The 24,510-nt window shown below is 43.6% G+C and overlaps 1 protein-coding gene and 1 long non-coding RNA gene across 2 annotated transcripts; one reads left to right on the top strand and one right to left on the bottom strand.

Moving 5' to 3' along the window:
• Positions 1 to 23,391, top strand: LOC138192454 (liprin-beta-1-like). The gene is made up of 22 exons (XM_069139852.1): positions 1 to 99; positions 7,017 to 7,096; positions 9,214 to 9,419; positions 11,069 to 11,149; positions 11,965 to 12,078; positions 12,160 to 12,270; positions 14,000 to 14,092; positions 15,502 to 15,601; positions 16,898 to 16,959; positions 17,075 to 17,141; positions 18,113 to 18,231; positions 18,439 to 18,512; positions 19,412 to 19,466; positions 19,714 to 19,856; positions 20,445 to 20,585; positions 20,674 to 20,796; positions 21,301 to 21,451; positions 21,806 to 21,917; positions 22,005 to 22,093; positions 22,288 to 22,410; positions 22,537 to 22,662; positions 23,084 to 23,391. Exons 2-22 carry the CDS (start codon positions 7,033 to 7,035, stop codon positions 23,324 to 23,326), a joined length of 2,397 nt encoding a protein of 798 aa, XP_068995953.1. The 5' UTR covers positions 1 to 99; positions 7,017 to 7,032; the 3' UTR covers positions 23,327 to 23,391.
• Positions 17,551 to 18,117, bottom strand: LOC138192455 (uncharacterized). Its single transcript, XR_011177793.1, has 2 exons — positions 18,023 to 18,117; positions 17,551 to 17,826 (listed from the first exon to the last, which is right to left on the bottom strand). It is a non-coding gene; the product is annotated as an uncharacterized lncRNA (long non-coding RNA).
• Positions 23,392 to 24,510: the final 1,119 nt, after the last annotated feature.

The following is a 24,510-nucleotide window of genomic DNA, read 5'->3' as shown; positions in this document are numbered from 1 at the left end:
ACAGACATGAAGCTCCGGTGAAAAGCGGCCGCTGCGTTTGGAGTTAAGCCCACCGGAGAGCGCGCGATCCCGTCGGTTACGTCGAGCTGGTCGGAAACTGTAAGTTTGACTGAACTTTTTTTTTTTTTTTAAATTTTTTTTATTTATTTATTTATTTTTTTTAGTTTTTCAACGCATAGTAACGGTTTGTGTGTCCTCAATCCTCATGTTTGCTTTATATACAACGTGTATTATATATTATATATTCATCTGAGCTTACCTACAAGCTGAGTTTATCTCCTTACATTTTGTTTTAATGTTTAATATGTCGCTTATTTGAATGTGTATTTAACGTTAGGATCTTTAGTGACTTAAACATGTTGGCTGAATTCATCGTTATACTTTATTTTTTTATTATTATTTTACTTTGATATTTTGGTATCAGAAAACTCTTTCATAGCTAGAATCCCTCACACTCATTTTCAGTATTATTGTATGTTTAATTTAATGGAAGAACCACTAATTTCCACCACTTAAATGTCACAATAACAATACACACGTGAAACCTACAAATTCGTATTAAATACCACCCATTGACAAGTTATTCAAATAAAATGCAAGGAAGGAAACATTTTCCCCTCAGATTTGCCCCATTTCAGGGTATTATAGCTCCTTGAAGCGTGTTTAATAATGTTATCTTTGTATGTGAAGACCTTTTTTGTGTGTGTGTGTGTGTGTGTGTGTGATTTCACCGCTGCTAATTTATGCATCATATGTCCATAAATGTGAAAGCCAAATCATGAATCACTCTCACGAAGCCTCCAGTCAGACTCAGTTTGGCGCCCGTCATGATTTAGGAAAAAGAAGAAAGAAAGAAAGAAAGAAAAAAAAAAAATCAGTGGCAGCCAACACAAAGTCAGCACTTTAAAGCTGCTTCTGGTCCAGTGTCGGCTTCTTCCACTATCAGTCTGGGACTTGTGCAGCCTTTTGTTTGGGTGAACCTTTGTAAGCATACATTTGTACAGGAAAGAGTAAAAAAAACAAAAAAAACAACCTTCCCTCATGAGGCGCTGCATGACCTGCTGGCAGCTCTCCACGCCGCGTTCCTCCGCTGACGTCTTGGCTTCCAGGCACAGAACTGAAAGCATAACAAAGGATTTGATTTCCCTCTCTGGAGATAACCATGTTTGCATCCTCACCGCTCTCTCCCACTCCACGGCTCGGGAAAAAAAAAAAAATCCACGCCAGCTCACGCGGCCTGATGTGATGTATTCACGGTGGGATTAAATAACGCGTTTTTTTTGTTGTTGTTGTTTTTTTTTACACTGCTGAGGGATTATTTGAGAGACGCGATTAAATAAATGTAAGCTCCTGGTGGCGATCGCCTTGTTGCCCCGGGCAACGGGGCGTTTTATTTGTTGCTCAGGTGAAAGGTGACGCCCCGTTATCGCCGCTCGTTTGTATAAGCAGCGAACTTGGCCTGCGATAACGTCAACATGGCATCGTCCCTGAAGTTTTTGTTTTTTTTTAGTTTTTAGACTTTCTTTTTCTTGGAGCCGCACGTGTCCAGGAAATTTGACAGGGGCCCTTTCCATCTCCATCTCAGGCACCTTTTTTTTTTTTTTTTTTTTTGTCTTGACATGTTGCATTCCTTGCATTCTCGCTGCAGTACTCTTGTGGCGGTAGCCTTGTGAAAGGAGGGAGGTGTCACTTGATATATTGGGATGTTTACGTGCTCCTGAAATTAAATTAACGCATTAACTTAATCGGAAACATTTGTCTCGTCCGCTCATAATTACAAGGCTCGGTTTATTTTATTTTTTTTAGAAATGAGCCCTATAAAATCCCACGGTTTTTTTTGTTTTGATGTGACTAAATAGTTAACTGCGGGACTTTTTTTTTTCTTCTTTTTTTGTGCACTTCAGTGCCGGGATTTCAAGGAAATGGCAATTTCTGAGTAAGAGGAAGACATTTCTCCAGAATGTGCCAGGAAACGCGTCCTGACAGCGCTGGGTGAAGGTCTTCCTGAGTGGAGGGATGCCTCTGGTTCAATCCTGCCTGCAGTTTCAACCCACTTATTACACATAGAAGTCATTCAACACTGTAATATCTCACTGTTCCTCTGAGTTTCTCTCTCTATATATATGTGTGTGTATATATATATATGTGTGTATATGGCAGCAACTCTGAGATCATGACACAAATTCGATTTATACTCAGTGCTTCTCCTGTGCGAGGATCTTAATAACAAAAGCAAAGAAATCCAATTTTTCTTGGCTTGCCGAGACGTCTTGCTCATTTCCTCCCAGCCCCCTTTTCTTTATTCGTCCTCCTCCCGTGTGATTTCTGACTGTGATGTATTCGAAGGGGCCACGTGGAAAAAAAACCAAAAAAACTGCAATAACTTGGGATTAGCGTCGCGGCGCTGCCATGTGAGTCTCCCAGAGACAAAGAAGTTGTTTGTGCGGCGGGTCGCAGTGAGAAATAACGGCGCTGGTTTAAAGCGTCGAGCTGACGTTTGTGTCAAAACAACCTGACCTCACAGCAGCAGCAGCCCCGTCTGAAAGTCCAGTGGACCATCTCTCAGGGGGGGAGGGAGGGAGTAAACAAAGGGAGAGTGTTTGACTGGGCCACAACGCTGGAGTCCATGTTTGGCTCTCCGAGTGCTACTGGAGATTGTTAACTTCACTGTAACTCATTTACAGCTGAAACAATCGGCAGATGAATCCATCAACAGATTGTTTGATTGACGGTTCGAACTCCTCACACGTGAGATGCTACTTGTTTTTTTTTTAACTGATAGTAAACGAGATGTTTTGTGGTTCTGGACTGTTGGACCAAAGAAATCCGGTCATCAGAGTAATGGCGACATTATCAGCGAGAGTTTTAACTCCGTCTGTGAGTCCTTGAACCCTTTTGATGACGGACTTTAACAGCGAACCTCCTCCACGTCCCCTCTTGAAATTAAACGTCCATCCATCCTCACCGTCCCTCAACCAAATCTACTTCTGCTAATACTTCTTACGGTGAAGGTTGATTTAGTCTCCGAGATAAGAAATATCTCATGAGGAACTGTTTAAACCGTCATGTGGTCCAACGTCACTTTTTAATTGGCTGTAAATTCGTCGGGATCTCTGCGACTTGGAAAAGCTTATGAAATAAATAAAAACGAGTGTGACGGTAGTTTTCTGGATGCCGTAATGAAATCTGACTTCATCACATTTCTCTCGATGATAAGTTCAATAGATGTCCCGAGAAAAGGATTGAACGGCACTTTCATCAGATGCGATTAAAGAGTATCGGCAGCGAAAAACCGGCGCACAGATAAACAAGCTTTCCAGTTTATACACGTTGGGATCGACTTCACGACGTGAAGCTGGAAATCCGAACCGGCGGGAAAAAAAACCACGTCATTTGAACTAGTTTTGGTACGTCGTTACTAAAAGCCTCAGGCAGATTTACAAACACAATAAATGCATATTTTATAAATCGTTGTCCACCAGGTCTAAACTCCAACTTACTCTACTTCTATTACTACAATGAGCCAATTCTGAGGTGCACATCTGTACCACAGCTGGAAGTAGGTTACTGGAGCACGTGTGTGTGTGTGTGTGTGTGTGTGTGTGTGTGTGTTTGTGTTTGTGTGCGCGCGCCGACCATTCGGCTGATGGTCAAGTAATCGCAGCCTATTTCCTTTCGGCCCCTCCCCCTCCACATCTCCTCCACTCCATCTGGATGATGTTAAAACCGCCTCTCAGCATCAGAAAAGTCCAGTTTGATTCTCGGATTTGTCTCTTTAAAAAAAAAAAAAAAAAAATGAAACGTTTCCTCTGTCCGACGTCTTTAGATTGTTGATATCGAGTCCTTGTTTGTGACGGGTTTGTTTGTTCGAGCAGTGAATTGTTTTTGTTTTTTTCTTATTGTGGTTTTGTATTGTCAGCCTGGCTGTCAGAGCCCCAAGCCCTCAAAACAAAGCGTTCAATGAACACGATATAATGACATTATAACTTTGGACAACAAAGTTGGTTTTAAAATGCCCTCGCATGCTTTTATTTAACTCCCTTCGCACAACTCGGTCCAGAGCGACCGAAGGTTTGCTGGCGGGTAACGTTTTAATTGCAAATCTAAAAAACATCTTTCCACCGAAAAGACTTGAGAAGTTGAAGGATCCGCCGCGTCTCTTCCGAAGATCAAAACCAGCTCCGCTTTATTTAAGGGGCCCGCTGTGCTTCGTCACAACATTATACGTTAAAAAAAAAAAAAAAAGTTTTTAAAGAGACTTTCCTTTTAAACAGTTGGACAGTTTGGTGGCAAAAAGTTCCCCAAGCCGTGCGTTTTAACGGGGACACTTCTGACGCTTTAGTGAATGTTAACAGAAGCATGATGGAGTCCAAAACAAACAAAAGGAGCTCGACGGGACGGAGAATTGAGATATTTTTCCGTCCGCTCAGCTGGTTTTGCTCCCGTCATACAGACGAGACAAAAGAGAAGCTCGCCAGCCCCATCCTTGATTTTTCTGTTTGTTGTTACTCGTCAGTTCAGACGTCTCGTCTTGACAGACTGCAGACCCGCGGGCCGATTTTTTTTTTTTTTTTTCAGGCTGAGCGTGGAGGGAGGAAGGTCGGAGGGGTCGTCGGGGGGGGGGAGGAGGGGGGAGTCGGTACCAGGCGTCTTGTGTTTAGCTTGCGGGGGGAAACGAACCTGCTCAGGAATGCGTGCGGCGCTCTCTCCCACGCCGACGGGGTCGCTCGGGCCGCGTCGGCGGCGGTTATCGCTTCGTACGGACGCTGGGAGTAGGAACCGCCTCGACCCGGCGTTTTCAAGGGTCCGAAGATGGAGCCGACCGAGTTTCAGATCCGTCTTTTGAAACACTTGTCATTCGTTTGATCTTAAAATGATCTCATCCTACTTTCCCAACAGACCAAAGCACCATTCAGGTCTGCCGAACGGAGCACGAGGTCGCATCCACTCGTCTTCCTCTCCTCATGGGTACTTTTTTTTTGTATTTTTTTTGTATTTTTTTTCATTTTCAGCGTTCACACGGAGAATGAAAATATTTAGATTCCCCCGACATGACTTTTTTTGGTGGTGAAGGGATGAGCTGAAGGTTTTTTTTTCTCCCACGGGGGAGGGGAGAGGGAGAGAGACGGGGGGGGGGGGGGGGTGTGTTTAAATGAGCAGCTGACTAAATACAACTGAAGGATACGGAAATACCTGCGGAGGCGAACACAGCTAGTAGTGAGCTGTCCGTCTGCTGCGCTCCTCCACCCTCCGCCGTCGCCACGGGAACGTCGCAGTTTAGTCGGATTTTCCTGAAGATGCTTTTTAGCCACTAATCAATTCGATTCAATTCACCTGAAAGCGAGCGCGCATGCATCGACATAACCGGGAGTCTGTGCAGTGTCAAACCTAATGACATGTTTACGGGAGGCTGCAGATAAACGGCCCCATAAACGTTTCAGGAGAACCTCACACCCCCTTTTGTGTGGATTGCGGGAGTTGAAATTAGGCGGCGGAGCTCTTTTTAAGGCTCTTTGTTTTACCAGCAGACCCGCACTGTGATGTCATCGGTTTCATTACGCTCTTAATGCCCGTTTCTTACCCTGCCGGGTGTGACACCGTGACCCCACAGAGGGAGGAAATGAAGCTAAACGCCCCGTCCTCCCTCCCCCTTTTCCCTTCTCCCCCCCCTCCACCATGCCATGAGACCTCTGAACAAGTAGACTCACTGTTTGCATGTTGTCGGCCCTCGCCGCTGCCTCCACTCACTGTACGCTGCCCCCCCCCCCCCCCCGCCCCTCTCTCCCTCCCCACCTCCCTCCAATCAGATTTGGTTTGAAGTGATAAGTGAGGAACATGTGATAAAGTGTTTGGATTTCAGCCGTCATGGGGATCCTGTCCCAACTTTGTTATGGAAGTTTGAGATGCCGGGCGTCCCCCCCCTCCCACCCCTCCCACCGGGAGAATAGTGCCATTATTCCAGACGGCAGCCTAACCATGAGCACCCGTGACTGCCCGGTTGCCGGAAATAAGGCCTGCTGGGTAATAAGTCCTGAAGATCCCTTTGTTTTTCGCCTCTGAGGCAATCTTGTGTGGCAGACTTGCGGGGTTAATTTGATGCAGAAAGTCATTCGAGAAGGAAGAAGGAGGCTTTGTACCGTAACAGGATTAGTGATAACACAGTTATGCTCTCTCTTTTTCTTTCTTTTTTTCCCCCCCGAATGTAAATGTAAATACTCTACAGGCAGGCTCAGCAGCGTCATGTCGAGATGCATTCCTCTTCTCGTTTGAAACGTTTCTTCTGCTGTTGTTTTTGTGTTCGGAGCAGAATCAGCGCAGGAAGTTTGTGCGACGTCCTCATCGGCCTTTCCACACGTTGATTACAGTTCTTTAGGCTGGCTTGATCAATCTGCTGATTTGTCCGCCCACTCGTAGGAAGTGGCTCTTTTTTTTTTTTTTTTTTCCTGCTTTGCGATCCAAACATCCCTCCAACGAAGCTGCAGCCTTTTCATCACGGTGGACGCGTTGAGGGAAACCGTCGTTACCTCTGCAGGGGCGACTGACTTGAGGAGGTGGCGTTGCTCTTGGTTTTGTTTTAAGTATAAAAAAAACATCTCGCCAAATGGTCCATTTAGAGTTTTTAGTCGTATCAAACAATCTTTTTTAGTAGATGGAGAGCTCACATTTGGACGCTCTTACCTCATTTTGAGTAACATTTTGGAGCACAGACACGCTTCTATTTAGGCTTAAAATAATCACTAATGTTTGTGAATTGAGTTAAAAATACATCAACAGCAGAAAAAAAAACAAAAACTCCTCATCTTCCTGGTCACTGTAAAGAACCTCCTCTCTGTGCAGTGGGTGGATTCTGTTATTTATTTTTATGTCTTCGCTCTGTCCAAGTCCTTCATGGATTTTCTTCTCTTTACTCTCCTTCATCTCCTCTTTTAAAAACGCTTCCTCTTTTCTCTCTTTTCTCTCTCTCTCTCTCTCTCTCTCTCTCTCTCTCTCTCTCTCTCTCTCTCTCTCTCTCGCAGATTCATTGAGCTGAAGATGATGTCTGACGCCAGCGAGATGTTGGCAGCAGCCTTGGAGCAAATGGATGGCATCATAGCAGGTAACCGTACTGAACACTTGGACTTTATAGGACCCAGCTATGGCACTTATATAAGCGGGCCTGGCATGCGACGGGGTCTGGTCACATCTGGAAGCCATTAAGCTGCAAGCTGGAAATACTACGTCCAGTGGACGTTAACGCGATGTCCTCCTCTCTCTTCACCCCCACTCCCCCCCCCCCCCTACACCTCTTCCTCCTCCTCCTACCTGCAGTTTAATCCTAACCCTCCTGAATATACATAAAAGTTTACAGCTGCGACTGTGCTTCTCGATCAGCGGCCCTCTCTGCCTCCGCCAGCCTTGGGGAAATTAAAGAAAGATTTTCCATCGTCCCCGCAGTGACGGAAACTAATGATTATTCAAACCCTGTGAGAGTTTCGGAGCACAAACTTGTGCTTCGGGAACTTTTGGCCGCGCGCCGTCTACTCGTGCTGCTGCTGCTGCTGCAGATGAGCAGACCAGGCTCCAGCGGTGGAGTCCCGACTTTTCCGCTGATGTGTGTAATTATAGTAAGTGACCTTTCCAATGGGAGCGAGGCGGCTGATCACATGACCCTCTCCCCCTCCCCTCCCCACACCGCCCAGTCCCCCCCGTTTCCGCAGAAACCCGCAGCCATCATCGAGCCCCGCTCCCCTCGCTACTGTGGGGAAGCCGTGACTGTTATTTATTTATTCATTCAGCTCCCTCTTTATTGCTGTTGGACAGATGGCAGATGTCATGCAGGAAGCTGAAGGACATGATGGGAACATCAGGCACTCGACTTCAGTCAGCGCGCCGCCGCACGTGCATCCAAGAAAAGAAATCTTAAAATACGGTCGCCGCAGACACAAGAAGACATTTAACTGTCGTTATTTAATTACGCTGCGTTTGATGGACAACCATTGTGTGTTTGTTTTATTGGAGAGAATACCAATAAGTACCTCCATAAATGTAGTGTTTGTGCTGTGGGTTTACTGAAATCTTCGCCTGGAGTGGGAGTGAAACGACCTCAGAGTACAACAGCCTGAGCTACTTACATAAACATAATGGTCTCAGAGAAGTGATTCAGCCTCCAAAGTGGTTCTTTTAATTAGGATACTTTATCAAGTGCACGAGCAGCAGTAATTGTCAAGAAGCCCTCTGATCAATAGTTAGTTATACTTAGTTTGTTCAGGATTGCAGGCGAGCCCGTTGGATCAGCTTTAGTTTTTACTGTTTCTCAAATAAATTAATTATATAATGGGTTTTTTTCGTGCTCCATATGAAATGTTATTTTACTTTGAATTTCTCTATTTGAGGGCCATTCAATATACAGAACAGCTAGAAATGTGGAAAGAGGGATACATACAAGAATAAAGCTCAAGTGTCGTCATTGGGAACAATCACATACTGATGCCAGCAGGCCTGATGTTCAGATAAAGACCAACGTGCACAAAAACCATGCATATATAAATAGAATATGGATACGTCATACTTTAACTTTAACCCATGCATACAGTCCTCCAGTGTAATTCCCCGGTGATATAATATAATGGAGAACAATGAGGTCTCTAATAATAGCCGTCAGAAACATGCAGTTGTTGTGTTCGTTCACGTTTTAAAGTCTGTTTTGATGTTAGATGATATTTGAGATATCAAAATTGATGGTTTGAAGGTACTTGCTCATATTTATTAACATATATTTAAAGTTGTGTGCAATTATGGCTGAAATTTGTCAAGTCAGGTTTTTCTTGATACACTGGTGAAGCATTTATAAAACAAAACAGTGCATGCAAAATGAATGCTGTCCACATCTACATATGGCTATTAATGGGAGGGGAAATCACACATATGTCTGGTGTTATGACAGAAAATAATACGCGGGCTTAATTCTCTCATTCTCTCTCATTTTATGGAGTTTGCTGCTGTGTTTTAACAACAACTTGTGAGCAGTAAACACAGTTTACAGACAAACTCAAATTTACAGTTGTGGTTATTCATCATGCTCCCACAGACCAAAGCTAAATTAACCTCCGGTCATAAATCCTTCTCTTTCGTCCGCCACGCCAGCCCGATGAGTTCTTGCATTTCCACAGCTTTTGTTTTGTATTATTTATATGCAATAAATTCATATGAATCTTAACTCCTCCCTCCCCGCAGGCTCCAAGGCCATGGACTACTCCAACGGGCTGTTTGACTGCCAGTCGCCCACGTCACCTTTCCTGGGCGGCTTTCGGGTGCTGCACCTGCTGGAGGACTTGCGGGCGGCGCTGGAGCTCATGGACAACGAGGAGAGGGACAACCTGCGCTGCCAGATCCCCGATTCCACCGCGGAGGGGGTGGCGGAGTGGCTGCAGGGACGAATGGTAAAAGGAAAGCCACGTGTAGGGCGATCTGTGTCCGAGAAGATGAGATCTCAAACAAAAATCGTAAAAAACGTGGCACCGAAAGCCTCTTCGATGTAATTCATCGCTTACTGTTGAACACTAAAGTCTCGGCTCTTTCTGTGGAGTTGTTTGTCTCGATAAGCGCAGCCGTCACTCGTGAGTGAAGCAATTCTCTACGCCCCATTAACGCTGGTCATTTTAAAGTGTCTCTTGTCCGAATGAGGTCCAGATGAGATTTAAGACACTTTGATTCACGCTTCAGCCACGTTTGCATTTGTGGTGTTGAAGCTGTTTGGTAACTGCGAATATGTTGTACAACACGCAGGAAAATTTTAATTATCTTTACACCAACACACTCGTACAGATCACAGATAATTCAGTGGTTAAACTGGTTGACGATCACATAAATTAGTGTTTATTTAAATCCTCAGTTGCTTCAATAAGACAAAGTCAACAACAGTGTAACTTCAGCTACAATTATCATTTAGGCTCCTGACGTATTTACAGTTTGGAGGAGTAATTATTTTCTATGAGGAGACAAATAAATCGGCACCTTTTCAACATCTGTCTCAAAGGCATTTTAACGTACTTCATGAGGTTGTTATTGGAGTTCAGTCCATCTCCGTTGGATTCTTGTATCCGATCCACTCAAGACGCATCAATAGATGATATCTCTATTCTTTCAGTTCACTTTGAGAATCAGCATCAGCTTCCAGCGTCACAGAGAGAAACCTGGCAATTCAACAGTTCCCACAAGAGCGACAGTGGGAAGAAAAAAAACCCTCCCCTTTTAACAGTTTGAGTGAGGGGAGAGCAGAGAGAGAAAAGAACAGCAGAGAGAGAAAACACCAGATCAGAAACATGCAGCTCTGGAAGCGGAGATACCTGCAGAAAAAAAACCACCAAAACTACCGGAGAGAGCTTTACATTTCAAATGGGGTTGCTTATTCTTCTTGTCTTTGACCAGACAGACAAAAATTGTATCATAAATCTACTTGCCAATTATTATTTTTGCAGCTCAATCTGTGAACACTGAGATCCGAGTCTTTTGTACGCTGCAAGCATCTCCTGATCGCGCTCCGTTGCCTTTACCGTGACTTTGTTTATTGTAAAAGTAATGTTATGACATGCTCTGCGAATGATGGACTTTCTATAGGAGTCTTTCTGCAAATAATTTCCATCATTTAAGCGTGAGCCTCTTGTTTTTCTTCCCTCACGGCCTTCGTCTCTCCGTGTGCGATATTCGAGAGAGGAGTTAGCTTTTTTTTTTTTTTTTTTTTTTTTTTTTTTTTTTTTTTTTTTTAATGGCTTTCATGTGAGAACACCGTTGACCCTCACATGTTTCCCACATAAAACTCAACCCGCATATCAGTTTGGTTTCTTCAAGGGAAGAAAAAAAACAACAACATGCGAGATCATTTTCTGGGAAGGTTGTGCGGTTCTACAGGAAAACACTATGAAGAGCTCCCGTGTGTGTGATATTTTTCTTTCGGTTCATTAACCAGACCTGTAGTGTTTTTTTCATGAGATGTCATCTCAAACGACAGAACAGTTTAAGGTCTCGTTCAGTTCCCACAGCGTTTTGTTCCCACGAAACAAAATCACCACGTACTGTTTTGTCCTTTCAGAGCAACGTCCACGCTGCAGAAGCCGTCTACCAAGAACGCCTGTCACGACTGGAGAGTGACAAAGAGTGTCTCATTCTTCAGGTGCGTTAGCGAAGCTCTCCACAACAACCGCTCCTGCATAATTAAGTATCTTTGTATGCAGCTGCTGTGGTGTAATTATCTCGACCCAGAGAGCTTTTGTGTTTTCAGTCCTATTTGTCTGTCACTCAGCAACATATCGCAAAAACGACTGAACAGAAATTTAGTGTCAATTATTCGTTCTGTCAACATCTTACTCCACAGTGTCACCATGTGGCCATTTAGAAAGCTTTTTATCATTTTATTGATAACTATACAGTGTCAGGAACGGATGCAAAATTATTTTTTTCCCCCCCTGGATTCATTAGTTCAAATCTGTCATTATAGGCCCGAACATTTCAGCGTTCTACCAAAAGATGGCGCTACAGCAATTTAACATGCCAAAAGTTAGTGGTCAAAGTGGGATTTACTTGAAATTTTAACAATCCAATGACAAAACCCTTAAAGGGATAGTTACACATATTCACCTACTGGTCTTGGGTTAGATTATTGAATTAATCTCACTGTAATGATGACCAATGGTGTTTTTTGGGGAGTTTTTCGGCAGGTCATAAAAACACGTGATTTCAGGAAATGATAGTTCCCACTCAACACGTAGACCTGCACAACTCCCGTAAAACATTTTCCACTTTGGGTTTTGTACGGTATAAACAAACAATATTTTCTGAGATGTCGACATGCTGGTTGGCAGATTTGGTTTCCATTAGACAGAACAAAGTTACCTGTTTTATCCTTTTTCAGATCTTGGGTTTAAGAAAAAAATGTCATTAGGTCTGTGCTTTAAAACATATTTACTGAAGCTGTCATCTATTGTCCAGGTAAGTGTTTTAACAGACCAGGTGGAGGTGCAAGGCGAAAAGATTCGGGATCTCGACAATTGTCTTGAGCATCATCGGGGGAAACTAAATGCTACTGAGGAGCTTCTTCAACACGTAAGTGAATATCACCGTCAGCCATTTTGAAAACTCTCTTCTTCCCTCATGTAAATATTCTCTGTGACTGTCGCGCCACAGGAGCTGGGGAACCGGACGGCCCTGGAGACCCAGAAGCTGGAGCTGATGAGCGAGGTGTCGAGCCTGAAGCTGAAGCTGACCGCCGTGGAAAGAGATCACAGGGGCAACGAGGTAGACTCCCGCCCTGAAAAACCTGCTGCTCTATCTCTAGCCTATTAAACGGGAGCAGGCAGCGAAGCTCTCAGCTGCACCTGCGCCTCGTCTGATGTGACGTGTGACGAGTCCTGGCAGCCTCCCAGTCATTGTTTTAAAGTCACAAAGGTTCGTCTCAGTCGGATGGAGGGACCCAGATCTGTCATGTTGTGCAGGGTGGACTTTTTTTTTGAAAGGGTTACAAAGGAGGCTAAAACGCTGCTTGCGCTCCAGCAGCTGTTTCCTGACCGAATACCTCCCAGCCACCCACCCAGACCTCCCCTCTACCCTCTCCCCTCTCTGAGGGGCTAAAAAGCCGGGAGAGTTATAGTTTCCATACACTCCTCTCACTCGCTGGGACATATTAGGTGGTGTTTCCACACAGTGAAAGCCTAAAGGGAGCATATAAACTTTTCTGCAACTGTGCATAATTATTTTTGTTTCCATTCAAGAGCCATTTAGCTTTAAGTAAAAACCCTTAAAACATACATCATGCCTGTCAAACCTGAGGCCCTAATCTCACGACTGTAACTCGAGTGAAACTAAACAAAGCAATTCTTTCCATCGAGAGCGTTTTGTGTCAAAGATAAAATGTCCACGAATCACTCCTGAATCAACCAGATATATGTGAAGGCATTGCTGATATTGCTAAATTGGCCGACGCCTTTAATTTAATTTTCATTATTGATTGATTTTGATTGACGTAATCATATTTCTTACAAATATACAAATATAGTGATATATGCCAAATATAGAAATGGATTCAGTATTGGCCTGGCATAACTCTGTACAACTTCAGATTTTGCCTCCTGATTGTCAAATTAAGACATTTTCTTCAGTATCAAAAGTAATCCAAGTGATGGTCTGTGTATCCATGGTTACAGTCAAAACATGAGCTTTAGGATTATCTCACTTTTAACCCAAAGAAGAAAAACTATCGTGACAATAACAATGTTAAGGATTCAAATAAACAAACGAACGGCCGACTTACTGACTGTGTTTATAACGGTGATGGAAACAGTGCTGCCAAAACTAAAAACTAAAACAATAGCCACAAACACTGTAATGGATCTTGAAGTTTGAAGTAGCCCCCTTTCTGATGTTTTATTTGTCATGATGTCATTGGAGAGGATCTTTCTCTACAGCGATGTGCTTCACTTCTACGATGCAGAAAGAAAAAAAAACCCATCTGTTCATTACAAATGAAAATGATACAAACAATAACAAAAACTTCATAAAATTAGTTTAATATTATCAATACATTTATGTAGAAATGCGCTGCGTATTGGAAACCTTAAACCAACCGATCAAAAAAAAAACATACTGTACATCATTAGGCTCATAAATAGAGAAATGAAAACACCCCAGTGACTTAATATCAACGTAAAAATGTAAAAACACTTTTCATTTATTGCGCAGGGCTCCTACGCTGTTGCTCGGCGGGACAAAGGCAGTTTCACCATAATCAACCATGACCCTCCCCTTTAGTTCGGGATTTTCCTCCGTGTGTGGACCGAGCTTCTCAAATTCTCTCCAGAGGGACATCAGTCTGAAAATATTGCTGATACCTTTGGCAGAAACCCCCCCCCCCCCACCTCCCTCCGCGCCTTGTTAAAAAATATCAGAAGTCTCTCCCACACAGCCTCCCCAGTGCAGCTTGTCTCTGAGTTTTAACGGGTAATGGGGATTTTCTTTTCGTCCTCCCCAGGGGTTGTACCAGGAAGTAACGGACCTGCGGTTCAGGGTGACCGACATGGAGAATGAAAGACTGCAGTGTGAGAAGAAACTCAAAGCCACCAAAGTGAGTGCGCAGAGTTCACGTCGAGTCAGCACAATGATTTTATATCTGATCACAACCCGAGATCTGAATTCATTTCTTACCCCTTTAAAAAAAAAGGCATCATTATTTGAATCCTTGTAATTCCCCCCCCCCCCCCCCCCCATGACGTTTGTTTTTTTTCCTCTCTCTCTGCCTATCCTTCCCCCATTTTTATTGGCTCCCGCTCTTCTTTCTCTCTTCCCCCCCCCCCCCCCCCCCCCCCTGTGATTTTTAACATCTTTTATGCAACATGCTAACCTGCCAAGCGTCCGAAGTGGACCACCGGGCGGTTCACTGGAGACGAGGTGAAGGTTTAATCTCCGGCCCGTTTCTCTCCTCCTTTCCCGCTGCTTTCCTGACTTTTCACCACGCTGGCTGTAAGTGCTTCCACCTGCACCGGTTACAGGATTTGTACCAGGTTCAAGTCCTCTTATTAACTTTAGCGCATTAACAACCTCCCAACGTAATGACAGAATCACACCGTTGGCTCGGGTCGCTCAAAGTCACGCGCTTCGATTTCTACGACGCATTTCTCCCGACACAAAGCTGCACGTCTTGTTAATCGGTACGTGATCTGAGTTTAAATTCAGTACTTGTGTTGGTTTTATAAAAAAAAGTGTCCACCGGTCCGCATGCTCGGTATTTTGCAGGTCAGCGTGAGTTTGCGCTGAATCCTTTCACTTGGACCCCGCAGTGTGATAAACAGAGAAGAGCGAATTAAACTCAACTAAACTACTAACTGAATCTTCTGACTGATTACTAATGTTTTGCTTCCCGCCATTTTCGCAGCTCTGAGAGTCTTTGGTAAAAATTTTTTTTTTTAAATGGCCGCGTTAACACGCCGATTTATGATTTGAAATCGAGCAGATAATGTGTTCGCACCAACTTTGAACCCGGAAAGCTCGGGAGGAGCATGTTGGGCCCCGAAGCCGGCCCGATTATCCTCTGGTGTGGGGCGAGCATTAATTAGCACTGAACACACAAGTACAGCTGAAGCGGATGGGAATGCCATTAGCTTTGCTGGTCTTGGTTATAGATTACATAACACATTGGAATGTTAATGTAAAATAAACCCCGATGACGTCATGGAGCTTGAACTAATAACCAGAATATCTTGGCCTCTTTCGCATTGATTTCGACAACTTAAAATTAAAAAAAAAAAAATAAATAAATCTGTCTAGTGCGAGTCCCCCCAAATCTTATAGAGAATAAACTGCTGGTTTTAAATCATATATTAAGAAAAACTGCCAAACATCTTCTGGTTCCAGCTTCTCGAATGTGAGTATTTTCTCCGTGTCATAGTCTCGTGAATTGTAAAATAAACGATGCCCCCCCCCCCCCCCCCCCCCCCCCCCCACACACACACACACCCCCACACCCCTTCGTTACAGGAGGAGCTGCAGCATCTGCAGAAGCAGCTGGAGGAGCGGGAGGCGCAGCTGAGGAGGTTGAAGGATGAGAGCGGGCCGGGGGCGGAGGGAGGAGAAAGAGGTGGGAGCTGTTTTAACAACCGTCTGGACTCTCGTTGGACCATTTCCTGCTGTTTAAACCCCCAATTTTCACAAAAGGTTTCGTGGGGATTAGACAAATAGACATTTCACATTCCATCAACACGGCATCGCCTTCCAGCAGCCGCGCTGCAGAATCGCTGCTTTCATACCCGATTTCTCCATTAATAATTTCTCCCTATCTCACATTTCACAGACAGTCTGAACTGTAACGAGATGATTTGAGGCCCTTTTTTTTTTTTTTTTCTCTCTACTTCACTCCTTTTCTTTCGGTCTGCGAGATGCATACCAAACGTATGTCTGTTTCACTCCTTCCACCCGCCGCTGCTCTTATCTCGTCCACGCCGAGCGTCGAGGAATGGAAAGTGGAGTCTGTTCTGCTGCTCTGCCTGTAAACACGTGCTGCTTTTGTCTTTCATCTCGCCACTTTGACTCTGAAAACGTCGAATCTAAAAACTGAATACACTCATTTCGGTCTTTGCTGGGACAAAATTAGAGTTCAGAGTCTCATGCAGAAGAGGAGGTTTTGCTGAAGGACACTTACGCAGGGTAGACACTCGTTAGCACTGAGCTCCAACTCTTCGTGGCAGTGGAACGAGCTGTCAAGACAACATTATCGTACTAATATCTCATAAAGTTTGACTGGTGAGCAGTTTTTTTAAAGGAGAGAGTTTCACATTTAGCAGACAAGGAAATATTCACCCTCATTTTAGCTCTTGTTTGGTCTCTGGAGGCTTTTGAGCTGCTAAATGTTCAATGTTTTCATTACCCACCTGCTAATTTTGCCCGTCTGCCATTTGGCAATAAGCAGGTTGCGTTATATAATGATTTATTGCTGTTAATAGCTGGAAACGATGCCGGCGAGAGAACAGTGAGATTAAGTTGTAAAACCGAAACAGTGAGCTGAAAGAGGCTAAAATGTCCTCCGGAACCGGATTCATGGGAACTGCAGAGTTCATCGGTCATTTAGTTCATTATTAATGTAAAAACGTTGATTGTTTCACTTTTAAAGTTGTTCGTATCCGAACTGAAATAGATTTGAAAATATTTTCAGGTTTAAATTTCACTTTCGATTGTGATTCACTTCAATGCGCCGAGACCATGTTTTTGATCTTTGGTGGCGATAACCGAATCGAGACTTCGCTGCAGCAACAAGCCGAAACGGCAGCTGCCGCTGACCGTCGCTCCGAACCCCGCGGGGGGGCTTCATTAGTTCTGGTTTCTCAGAGCTGAACTAAACAAGTATAAAGCAGCTGAGTTTTTTTTTCTTTCTTCCCAGACACTGAAATGTTGAAGATGAAGACGATGTTGGAGTCACTGACGTCAGGAAACGACGAGAAGGTACAGCGCGGCGCGTCGGCTGCAGCTTTGACTCCCCTGACGGGAACGTGACTGAAACCTCACGCGTGTGTGTGTGTGTGTGCGTGTGTGTGTGCGTGTGCGTGTCGATCTCCAGGAACGACGGATTAAAGAGCTCGAGGAATCGCTGACCAAGTGCAAGAACGTGCAGGAGCTGGTCAAAGGTCAGAGGAGCCTATCGACTCGAAACGTTACGCATTGATTACGAATGCGCTCGCGTGATATTTAAGTTAAGTTTTCGAAGGGATTTACAACACGTTTTCTCTCTAGAACTTTTGTTTTAACACGTTCGGTTCTTCACTCGGTCAAGTATTTATCAAACACATCGATGCAATTCAGGATTTAATACATTTTCCAAGGTGGAAAAATAATCGGCATGATTTTTATAACCCTTTCTGATATTTTTTTAAACGCTCTCAGGTTCCAGCTCCTTCGCTTTTTCTCCCTGTTTGATATCTTTGTAAATTGAATATGTTTTGAGTTTTGAGCTGTTGTTGGACAAAACAAGATGTCACGTCGGGTCCTGGAGACATGAGCCAAAAGTCTCAGTTCATGTTTGCAAATTCAATTCAGTTCAGTTCGATTTAATTTATTTACGTAGCGACGAACCACAACACGGGTCATTTCAGGGCACTAAAACAGAACTTTACAACGTTATACAGACGAACACAACAACGCAACAATTCCCAAGTAAGCCGGGAGAAAAAAAAACCTCTCTTTCAACAGGAAGAAAAACCTCCGACAGAACCAGGGGAGAGCAGAGAGAAAATAGATCCAAGACATGAACTGTTTGTTGGTGGCGCCGGTAGTCGCAGACCGGAGACGTTGCAGCTCCAGCTCCAGAGATATCTGCGAAAAAAAAAAGAAAGCACAGAAACTACGCCAGCACCGGGAACCGAACGGAGAGGCAACAAACAAAAATCAAAAACTATGGCAATAGAATCAATAGTGAAAAAAATGTCGGTAGCTTTTGACCACCGTGAAGCCAATACTTGTATTTATTTCATCAAAAGACCCCGTTTATCTACTTCACAATAATACTTACAGCCTACAATGCAGGAGGAACTCCGAGGAGGATAAAGTTTTGGTGCTCGTGTGCTTCGTCACGCCCGCTGACCGCTCTGTCCTCTCTCAGAGAAGTTAAAGGACGACGACTACGACGACATCGCAGACGATCCCTCCGTCGCCGCGTCCACGGAGGCGGATCAGGTCACCCTGGAGTTGGAGGGGGAGGCAGGAAGGAGCTCCGGCGAGGTAAACACAACCTCTGTCAAAACACTGCTCGACACAGGATGAACCCCAGACCGTCCACTTCCTTTAGAAAAAAAAAACAAAACAGTTTCGGCCTCCCACTCTGAAATCGTCTCTCCCAGGAATTTCAGTTCAGGGTTGTTGTTTATTCGGGTTTCTGCTGTTGGCAAAACACGTCCCAATTAACCCTGTTGGTGTCTGTCGTCTCAGTCCGTCCCATGTATAGCGGTGCTCTCTGAGATGAACGAGCTGGACAGAGAACGACAGCTACAGGCAGCTGAAAGGTAAAAACTCAAAAGAGTTTCACATCTAATTCTTTGTAATCGAAAGCCATCTGTTTCCGCCTTATTCAATCTCGCGGGTGGAGTCAAATATGTCGACGTTTCTGATCGGAACATTAAATAATTGGAGCTGACGTCCGCGACCTTTGACCTTTCCCAAAGCGGACGTTGTGCCTCGAACGGTTTGCGAGCGAAACACCGGCTCCGATAAATGCAGCCTTGTGCACGAGGACGGCGGGCCGCGTGATCGCGCCTTCGCTTCGCTGACACAAATCTCAGCTCAATTCCAGCAGCTTTCATCACCGATATTCCTCCGGCGTGTCGTAATTTCACTCACGCCCGCATTGTTGTGGCTGATTGGACCTCTGCGCAGGTGGAAGGCCGAGTGAGGTGACTCTGTTTGACAGTAACAATATCAAAGGGAGGAATTTTTTTTTTTTTTTTTTTTATCGCCTCTGGCATTTGCAACAAAAGAAAAACCGTGCGGAGTCAGGAGGATGTGCCCACACGGTCCCGAGAGGTCCACTCAAGTGGAAACACCTGTGTGGGCGCCAAGCCGTCACGCGGAGCGGCTGAGATTTAACGTCAACGGACCGGTTGTGAAGCCGTAGCTGCGAGCAGAGGAGCGATCTAATTTACTTTATCACTTCATTTTTGGTTAATTAGGAAGCATTTGCTCTTTTCTACTCAATACAGACTGTGAAATAGTGTTTTATATATATATATATATAAATCATAGTTTTATTCCAACATAGTTTTGAACCAACATTTTGATTTGAATTATGTTAGCGAAGTAACGTTAATTATTAGTGTTGTTGATATTGAGCGTATTTCTGGATTTTTAAACCACTTTTTTTTATAGTTGCTGGCTGAAGCTTGAATAGTGGCTCTTGTTCTTTCAGTTCCTCGGATGTCCCGCGGTCGAGCGTCCCGGCTGTAACGGGCAGCACTGACCCGGTAAGACCAGAACCGAGCATCTGACCCAACTGTACAACGTGACAAATAATTCTGATAATTCCTGTTGCTTAAAACACTCAAAATAGAGGAGCTGTCAGTCTTCATGGAGTCGGCGGCGCCACTGTATGTATGCATGTAGTCCTGCTCTGACGCCTAGTGGCGAAACGGTAGAACTGCATTTTGAGGATGGTTTTTATCTTTGGCCATATCCTCAATTCTTCTGTGTTGTGTTTCTTTTCTCTCGTAGGCCAAAAATAAAGCAGGACCTGGTTCCTCTTCGAGAGTAAAGACCACCAGCGAGGAGAGTTTCGGTACCAAGAAGGCCCGCTCCTCCTTCGGTCGCGGCTTCTTTAAGCTGCGTGGAGGCAAGCAGATGTCCAGCACCCCCAAACCTCGGTGAGAGGACGTTTGTATTTCGTCTCCTTAGTTTTTGCTCTTTGTTGGATCGTGTTTTTTTTGCTGTATTTAATTATTGATCTTCGTGTTTCTGTCAACAACTCTGTAAAATGTTTGAAGACCGCAGCCGGGTGGATGTGCACGAGGACAGCACTGACTGAAACCTGGACCATTTCACACCGTCATGCTGTTCTTTGATAGAACAACAGTCTGTGGCTCCCAATCGTTTTGGCTTGTGACTCAATCAAACAATTGTTTTCTCTTCAAAAGTTTTTATTTCGGTAATTAAAGCTACACTGTGTCTCACGGGGAACGTTGGGAGTCACGGATGGAAAGCTTTTTTTTTTTTTCTTCTTCGGGGATTTAATTGCATTTTTCTGGAGTTCTCTCGTATCTTGCCGCGGTGCGAGTTGTCTCCGTCAAAGATATCACCAAAACATCCAGTCGCCGTTCATCCGTGAAAGTAAACCATCTGCAGCGGAGCCGTTTTTCCCGTTTAGATGTGACGTATTTCTCACAGGAGGTGCTCCTCACACCGCAGTTTATATTTACTGTCCCGTTTACTGTGTTTATAAATATTATCGCAGCTGAGACGGAACGTAAAGGCACGGAGCACCTGGACTTGGCCGGCGTCCCGCCGAGGAAGTCCCACGACGGATCTCCTCCCACGTCCTCTCCGGAAACCAAAAAGAAGTCCAAGGGCTTGAGGAAGTTTTTCGGCAGGTAAAACTCACAGGGGCGTGTCATCGGGAGTTCGAACTAATGCGAGAGGATTTATCTTCTGATCATTCATGATGTGATCCTCCTGCAGGCTGAAGAGGAGTCACTCCACCACCTTCAACCTCGATGACGCCGCCGAGATGGAGTTCAGGAGGGGCGGAGTCAGAGCCACAGCCGGCCCTCGACTCGGCTGGTCGCGCGAACCGAATCACAAGTAGGTGTTTGTAAACCTTTTCTTTTTTCTTTCTTTTTTTTTTGCGTCTACCAGCATACTCAAAATCCACAATATTTACAAGCCTGAAGAATTCTAGCAGTTTGCACAGATTTATCCGACAACACAGTCCTTCTGGTTAATGCGAAAAGTACGAATGCCTAAAATAAATCTAAATGCATCTTCTTCCTGGAACCTTTTACAAGTTGATTTAAAGCTGAAAAATGTAGTTCATCTTTGGCTGTTGATGTTTTCTTTTTTAATCTTAATGTTTAAACTCATTAAGTTTGAATCGTTTTAATTTATTTCTTTTATCTCGACGGTCATTGATTTATTTTAAGGAATGTCTTCACAATGTAATATGTGTTGGATGCAGCATATAGTTGCATCTTTAACTTCAGCAAAGTTTTTCTGGTTAAATACATAAAAATAATACATTTACAATAAAATAATCTCATACAGCAGGACTCCTCCCTTTAATGTGTTTTTTTTTCTGCCCCTGTTCAGTGCCGTCGATGTTCCGTTCTCGCGGTGGAGTAAAGAGGACGTTTGCGGGTGGCTCCACGAGCAGGGCCTCGGGTTGCACGTCGCCCACGGCCAGAGCTGGATCAAATCAGGACAAACGTTAGTGCAGGCATCACCGCACGATCTGGAGAAGGTAGGAGGGAAATCCACCGAATGATGGAGTCCTACGGGGTTTTCAGTCAATCATAATTCCATTTGAGTTTTTATGCGGTACATTTTTAAGGTTTCAAGAAATGTGTATACCTAAAGAACAAAATCAAGAAATAATAATATTTCTGACTTAGATTCGAACTGAGTTTGAGTTGTTTTAAGCTGCTTTTGTTTTCTGTGTTAAGCGGCATCAGAAATCCTGAGAGGAAAAAAACCACCGGATTTGAATTACCAAATGTTTTTTTTTATTTTTTTTTTATCAATTTCATCAATTGTTTTTACATTTTAAAGACCCTCCCTGTGTCTCGTCTTTGACGGCTTCTCTTTGCCTCTGCAGGAGTTGGGCATGAAGCAGCCTCTCCACAGGAAGAAGCTGCAGCTGGCCCTGCAGGCGCTCAGGTCCGAGGACGACGATCTGAGGGGCAAACTGGACCACAACTGGGTCACCAGTGAGCGACGTCGTCTTATAACTGAGTGGAAGTTACTGTGCCGTCTCAAACTTTGAATAAATAGACTGAGGCTGTTGTTCTTTTCAGGATGGCTGGATGACATCGGCCTCCCACAGTACAAGAGTCACTTTGATGAAGCTCGAGTTGATGGACGCATGCTGCACTACATGACGGTGGTGAGCAGTGCACTTTTTCAAACCTGCCACGTTGCGTTGTTCGAAGCTTTGACATTTAAATTTGATCCCAAAATGTCCGGCTAAAACGTCCTTTTATATTCTGACTCATCTTGTCCTCTGAATAAATCATTGGATAGGTGAAACAACTTTGTGAGAACTCTTTTATTTTTTGGATTTTTTTTTTTTTTTCTCAGGAGGACCTGCTGTCTCTGAAGGTGGGCAGCGTTCTCCATCACCTCAGCATCAAGAGGGCCATTCAGGTCCTCCGTCTCAACTTCTATGAAGCCAGTTGTCTCAGACGACGACCCTCTGATGAGGTATCACGCAAGAAATCACAACCCACACTTCTCTTTAAAAAAATAAAAAATAAAAATGTACACAGGTTATTTTAATGTATCTGCTTTTGAAATATGGATTTTGTCTTCTCCCCATTTGTTGTCCAGAACAACATCACACCGGCAGAAATCTCTCAGTGGACCAACCACAGGGTGATGGAGTGGCTCCGCTCCGTGGATCTGGCAGAATATGCCCCCAACCTGAGAGGGAGTGGTGTTCATGGAGGGCTGATGGTGAGGCTGAATAGCATTTAAGGCAACTTTAATATTAATGAGGCAAAACACTGTGTATGCAACAAACGAGATCTCACAGTGACGCTCATCCCGAAACTGTTTGTCCAGCCAGAGCTTTTCAAACAGGCAGTGTGCATCGAATAAGAAATGTTCAATCTAGCTGCGCCGGAAAAATTTGCTTTCGGTTATTGTTCTAAATATACGCAGTGTCGGCAAATATGACGTTCTGCATATTAATGGACAAAAAAAAAAAAGTTGCAAAAAGTCAAATTATTTTTATTGTGCACCCTCAATTTAAATTGAGTGTTTGTTGATTTTGTGTGAACGTTTTTGCCCTCTGTGCTGCTCTACATTACGCATGCTTTTCCTCCGGTTCCCCGTTTGACCTCTCACCACAACGCTTTATCGACGCGCGCTGAAGGTGTTGGAGCCTCGTTTTAACGTGGAAGCGCTCGCCCTCCTGCTCAACATTCCTCCCAACAAAACCCTGCTGAGACGCCACCTGGCCACACATTTCCACCTGCTCGTTGGCTCTGAGGCGCAGCGGCTCAAACAGGACTGTCTGGAAAACCCCGACTACACCGTCCTCACAGCCACCGCCAAGGTCAAGGTAAGTGCTCATCCACGACATCGCGACAAAGTCCCTCTGTTTCTGTGGTCGTAACAGCTTCACGTTGACTTATTCCAGTGTGACTTTTTTTTTTTTCAGATTTCTCAAAACATACTATAGTGTGACCTTTTTTTTCAGATTTCTATGAGTCATACTATATATAGCATGTCGTCCGAAATGTGATCAAAAGTCATACTTTAATATAACTCCAAAATATGATAAACAAAAGTCACACTATACCATGTCGTCTGAAATATAAAAAAACAAAGTCATAATATAGCATGCGGTTCGAAATAGGATAAAAAAAAGTCATACTATAGCATGTCGTCTAAAATATCATAAAAAAGTCATACTATAGCATGTCGTCTAAAATATAATAAAAAGTCATACTATAGCATGTCGTATAAAATATGATAAAAAAGTCACACTGTAGCATGTCGTCTAAAATATGATAAAAAAGTCATACTATAGCATGTCGTCCAAAATATGATAAAAAAAGTCATACTATAGCATGTCGTCTAAAATATGACAAAAAAGTCAAACTATAGCATGTCGTCCAAAATATGATATAAAAAAAAGTCATACTATAGTATGTCGTCCAAAATATGATAAAAAAAAGTCATACTATAGCATGTCGTCCAAAATATGAAAAAAAAGTCATACTATAGTATGTCGTCCAAAATATGATAAAAAAGTCATACTATGGCATGTCGTCTAAAATATCATAAAAAAGTCATACTATAGCATGTCGTCTAAAATATGATAAAAAAGTCATACTATAGCATGTCGTCCAAAATATGATAAAAAAAGTCATACTATAGCATGTCGTCTAAAATATGACAAAAAAGTCAAACTATAGCATGTCGTCCAAAATATGATATAAAAAAAAGTCATACTATAGTATGTCGTCCAAAATATGATAAAAAAAAGTCATACTATAGCATGTCGTCCAAAATATGAAAAAAAAGTCATACTATAGTATGTCGTCCAAAATATGATAAAAAAGTCATACTATGGCATGTCGTCTAAAATATCATAAAAAAGTCATACTATAGCATGTCGTCCAAAATATGATAAAAAAGTCATACTATAGCATGTCGTCTAAAATATGATAAAAAAGTCATACTATAGCATGTCGTCTAAAATATGATAAAAAAAGTCATACTATAGCATGTCGTCCAAAATATGATAAAAAAGTCATACTATAGTCTGTCGTCCAAAATATGATAAAAAAGTCA

The sequence above is a fragment of the Embiotoca jacksoni genome, unplaced genomic scaffold, assembly GCF_022577435.1.
Source record: "Embiotoca jacksoni isolate LCO1_2020_lvr unplaced genomic scaffold, fEmbJac1.0.p SCAF_86, whole genome shotgun sequence".
Classification (NCBI taxonomy): domain Eukaryota; kingdom Metazoa; phylum Chordata; class Actinopteri; family Embiotocidae; genus Embiotoca; species Embiotoca jacksoni.
The sequence above is the reverse complement of the archived record's forward strand: the minus strand, read 5'-3'. Positions and strand labels throughout refer to the sequence as shown.